Below are 5,003 nucleotides of genomic sequence, written 5' to 3' on the forward strand. Positions count from 1 at the left end.
TACTACCCTACCATTTTTCCAGATGCATACAAGTCCCGTCCTGTGGACGCAGAAAGAGCACTGTCAAGATATGAACGGTAAGTTCTAACCAAGGTGTGTTGGTGTGCAATTTCCCTTAATGATGTACATGGTATACAAGACGAGATGGCCTGACAAAGGCCATGTAAAATTGCACATCATATGCTTTACTGTTACTGTAATTTATTTTTAGATGGAACAGAAGGGCATCTGCTGCAAGGCCGGCAAATCCTCAACACACAAGTTCCCTCCGCACGACTGAAGCAGATCTTGGTGACAGTGAGGACACTGCTACCTCCAGTGCTTGTGCGAATGGCTTGGAGCTTCTCTGCACTGCCGCTGCATTGGTACAAGAACGAACTGCAGACCAGGTAGGGCCTTGTGAATTTGCTTTTTGTATTTACACAAAGTGACAGCTGTGCACTTTATGGGCTAATTTCAGTCGATATACTTGTTAATAAATATATTACAACAGCAGCTAACATAACATTGTTCTTTTATTTTGGTAGTAGTCTTCATTGTGTGCAAGGTTGTAGCAGTATCATACGCTGGAATTACCATACCATTCATTGTTGCTGAAATGTATGGATCATGGCAGATAGCTAAGTTTTCACCTTGAATTGCATGCAGAAATGGGTGTGTGACATGAGGCAGATCTTTCTACCCACCAATGAGATTTTCTTGTGCAGTGGTAGCAGCAGCACTGCCTCTGGCATGTTCACTAATGAAGGAGTCAACAAATACCCGTATTACAAAAGCTCAGCAAAAAATGACTTCAGCCACACTACCATGGTAGATTACATCTTTGCATCAAGGCAAAAAGTGGCTATGAGATTTATCAAATACATTAACCTGACATTTATTTTTGAATCGCACAATGATGTGTTTCTTGGACTGCTTGGGCACCACTGTTCCATCTCGCTTCACTGGGAATAACAGAATGAGTAGATGCTCTTCAGCTGAAGGCATAGCACTGCATCTGCCATAAATACCCCCAAGAATCGCAGTCACATCATATCATGAGCTGGTTACCAAGGCACGAGCAGGGTGCTAACGCTTCAGGTGGGAAAGAAAAAGGAATTGCACCTGTTCCTATGAGTTTTCCTATTAAGCACTTGGTGCATGACCTGGCAGTGAAAATAATGTATCTTATATCACATGCAACTTGTGATTCATGCACAGCGGAAAAGGTTCCACTAAGAGACTACGGACATTCAGGAACGCCATTACTTTGGTGATCAACATGTGTTTGGAGTACTACTACTTTTAAAGTGCAAGATGATCAACTTTCTGAAATTCAATGCTTACCCAAATAGTAGCTCAATTTTCAGGCTTTATTTTGAGGCTCCATATTGTTCTTTCACATTTAATCAGTCATCACTTGCTCAAACCTTTATAGCCGAAATGCAATAAGCAGTGTTTCAACCTTTTTATTGTAATTAAGCTACTGCTGCAGTAAGTATGTTTTCACTGTGTCACTAGGTCAAGGAAAATAATTGGGAAAGAGGGTTGAAATTTTGGATTTCCTGTATGCATTGTAGAATCCTGCTATTTATATTTTCTACTGCATGGATAAATTTCACTCATTGCTTGATTAGTTTTTTATCTTGTTTTTATGCAGGCCTGCCAGACTGATGATAATGACACCTGTGGAGGTTTGGTTTGGTTTTGTGCTCATTAGATGGGCATAACACAAGCACACAGGTGTCACACAGAACTGTTCGTGATGCAGAAGTTCAGTGCAGCCCTTCAACCACTTCACGCCACAGTGGGCCAAACCAGAGAACTTCTTGTTTCAGTGGCTATGAAAGCGTAAAATCATGCTCTTCTGCCATGAGAGATCTCTGTGGTGTCACACTGGAAATGTATGCAGTTTTATTTGCGCTGCTGCCTGTCGCTGCTGACCGCTCATGTGATGTTTCCATGCATGACAGACTCCTGCTTTTTTTAATGAAGCTAAAGTTGGGCATTACGTACTCATCACTTGCCATTTTGTTTTCTGTAAGCAGAATGACTGCTGCAAGGCATTTTAATAGCGTGCTTCGCACATTGGCTGCCGCAACTCAGAAATGGATATTCGTTCCACCCAGACACATCATCAGGTCTCTAATGCCCAATTGCTTCAAAGTACACTACCCAAATTGCACCATGATTATAGATTGCACGGAGGTTCCCACAGAGCAGCCAGCTTCTGTAGCACAGCAGAGGGCACTCTATTCAAACTACAAGGGTGGCTACACGCTGAAATTTCTTGTAGCAATCACACCGAATGGAGCTGTCTGTTTTCATTCTAAGGCATATCGTGGAAGGTGTTCTGATGCTTTCATCACAGTGCATTCCGACTTCCTCAAAGAAGTAGAACCAGGCGACATGATCATGGCAGATAAGGGGTTTCCTGGCATTACCACGTATCTCGGGAAGGCAGGGGCTGTACTTGTTATGCCTCCTTTTCTCAGAGGCCAGGGTCAGTTCTCGGAGGCCGATGTAGAGCAGACTTATAACATTGCAAGAGTGCGAATTCATGTGGAACGTATGATCCAGCGGATCAAGATGTACAATGTGTTAAATACACGTGTGCCCATTGAATTGATTCCTGCCATGTCCGACGTTTTCCATGTGTGTTGTGTACTGGCTAATATGCAGCCTCCAATAATAAAGGAGCCAACGACTGCAGAATCGTAAGTCAGCCGAATTTGGGTATTTCAGTCAGCTTCATTTCAAGTGTTAAATATAAACCCTCAGCTCTGTTATTCACTGTCAGACATGGGGCTGTATCGCGTGTATGTGTACTGCTAAAACTTTTTCCTTGACAAGAAAAGGAGGCTATAGAATACAATATTGTTTGCCTTTTCATATTTCAAAAGTATGTTCTATCTTTGATGCACCATCCACTTTAGGTGTTATGGATGCGTGCGCTGTGCAACCTCATTAAAACCTTTTGAATAGTAGGTCAAGCTCTTGTACTAGTATTAGCTTTTAACCAGGGACAAATCAAGCCAGAGTGCCAATGCATATGGAGTATATGATTCAACGGATCAAGTTGTACAATGCTTTAAATACACGTGTGCCAACTGAATTGATTCCTGTCATGTGCAATGTTTTCCATGTTTGTTGTGTACTAGCTAATATTTAGCATCCAATAATAAGAGAGCCGACAACTGCAGACATCTCAAGTCAGCTGAATTTGAGCATTTCAGTTAGCTTCATTGGAAGTGTTAAATATAAACTCTCAGCTCTGTCGTTCACTGTCAGACATGGGGCTGTATTGCGTATATCTGTACTGCTAAAAATCTTTCCTTGACAAGAAAAGGAGGCTATAGAATACAATAATGTTTGCCTTTTCATATTTCAAAAGTATGTTCTATCTTTGATGCACTACCCACTTTAGCTGTTATGGATGCGTGCACTGCGCAACCTCATTAAAACCTTTTGAATAGTAGGTCAAGTTCTTGTACTAGTATTATCTTTTAACCAGGGACAAATCAAGCTGTGAAGATGGTGTAAGTTGAGAAATTATTTTCTGCCTCTTGTTTTTTTTTTTCATAGTGATGTTGGAGTTATTGTACGAGTTAGTCACATCGTTGATGCTTGTTTATGATTAAGATATAGTTTTTAACTGTGAGTGGTAGTAAGCTCGAGAGAAATATTCTTCCTGTTGCTACGAAGTGTATTGCTGTTTGGTCTAGATGTGCTTACAATTATGAATTCGCTCGTGAAGTGTTTTTGAAGTAAATGAGCATCTCTGTGTTATTCTGTGTAAATTGTTCTGTCACGATTTGAAGTGTTTTATAGCCACAAATAAATACCTTTCAAGAAACTGATCATGACACGTGGAGCAAGCAACTTGTGGCATGCCTTTGAGTACTATGCTGAATTTGCAGGATGCCAAAAAGAAAACAAGGTGCAACATACAGTAATTATGTTGACTGATAGGCATGGAAATGGCCAGAACACTGAGTGAAAAAGATGTGTCGCTTGTCGTACTTCTCCCATCCTTTGTTCACTTAGTGCACTGACAATCATCGTGATTAATTAGACTCAACTCTCTCTCAGGCTGTTATTGCTTGACTGTTTTCTTTATTACTGAAAGAAGCATATTCATACAACCTTGCAAGGAGTAAGGATAAAAACGTAAGGAAAAAAGCTTGACTAGCCCTCACTTCCCATAGGGTTTACATCAGTGGCAAACACACTGCAATTGACTATCATCTTAACTCAAGGACTGGTGAAAAATGGCACCGCGCATATGTACACAATCAAAACGCTAGAAGCAGACTTTAAAGCATCAAATGCTGTACTTGCTCAAACTACTTTGGGAACGACAATGAGTTCACGCAGTAAGCTTTCGTGACTCAAAACATGCTGCATGGTTCATACTAAACCTCTTGAAACAAGATCTGATGGCACATTATAAAAATATCACAAAGAAAATGGGAAGGTGGTCACAACCCCTATTTTCATACATACAAGCAATGTCAATGTCCTTGCCATTTGGACAATTCTGGCAGTAAGTAGGCAAAATAGAAATCTTCAAGGGCGCCAACTGCCTCGGAGAGAAAGCCGTCATCCCTCTGCACGCACACAATGATGTTCTGCTTCTGTGTGTACACAAAAAAAAACACTCTTGGACATTACATATGAACATTAGTAGCTGCACCTGTGTGTAGTATCTGTGTGTTTTTGACAAGGTAAGCCTTCCATTTATGTACTTCAGGTAAGGCACAAAACACTTTTCTTCTTGGTGGTTGATGATCTCTTCGTCCCTCCTCGCATAAGGGCACTTTATCTCAAGAAGACAAGTGTCTTCACCTGTTGAGAAGAGACCGTCTGGACTTCCTGACAGCCAGGGCTGACTAGGATGAACCAGAAGTCCTGCCTGAAATGTAGCATTCTTTTTTAGCATAAGATTTGCAGCATATTTTCTTCACATGAAAAGAATTGCCCATGTGCACAGGTGACAGCAGCCTGTGGTTTTTGAAATTATC

At 41.1% G+C, this 5,003-nt stretch overlaps 1 protein-coding gene across 1 annotated transcript; it reads left to right on the plus strand.

The window, feature by feature from the left end:
* The first annotated feature begins 650 nt into the window (after positions 1–650).
* Positions 651–3,206, plus strand: LOC119403531 (uncharacterized). Its single transcript, XM_037670461.2, has 2 exons — positions 651–654; positions 1,700–3,206. Exons 1-2 carry the CDS (start codon positions 651–653, stop codon positions 2,698–2,700), a joined length of 1,005 nt encoding a protein of 334 aa, XP_037526389.1. The 3' UTR covers positions 2,701–3,206.
* The last annotated feature ends 1,797 nt before the right edge of the window (positions 3,207–5,003 follow it).

The sequence above is a fragment of the Rhipicephalus sanguineus genome, chromosome 8, assembly GCF_013339695.2.
Source record: "Rhipicephalus sanguineus isolate Rsan-2018 chromosome 8, BIME_Rsan_1.4, whole genome shotgun sequence".
Classification (NCBI taxonomy): Eukaryota; Metazoa; Arthropoda; class Arachnida; order Ixodida; family Ixodidae; genus Rhipicephalus; species Rhipicephalus sanguineus.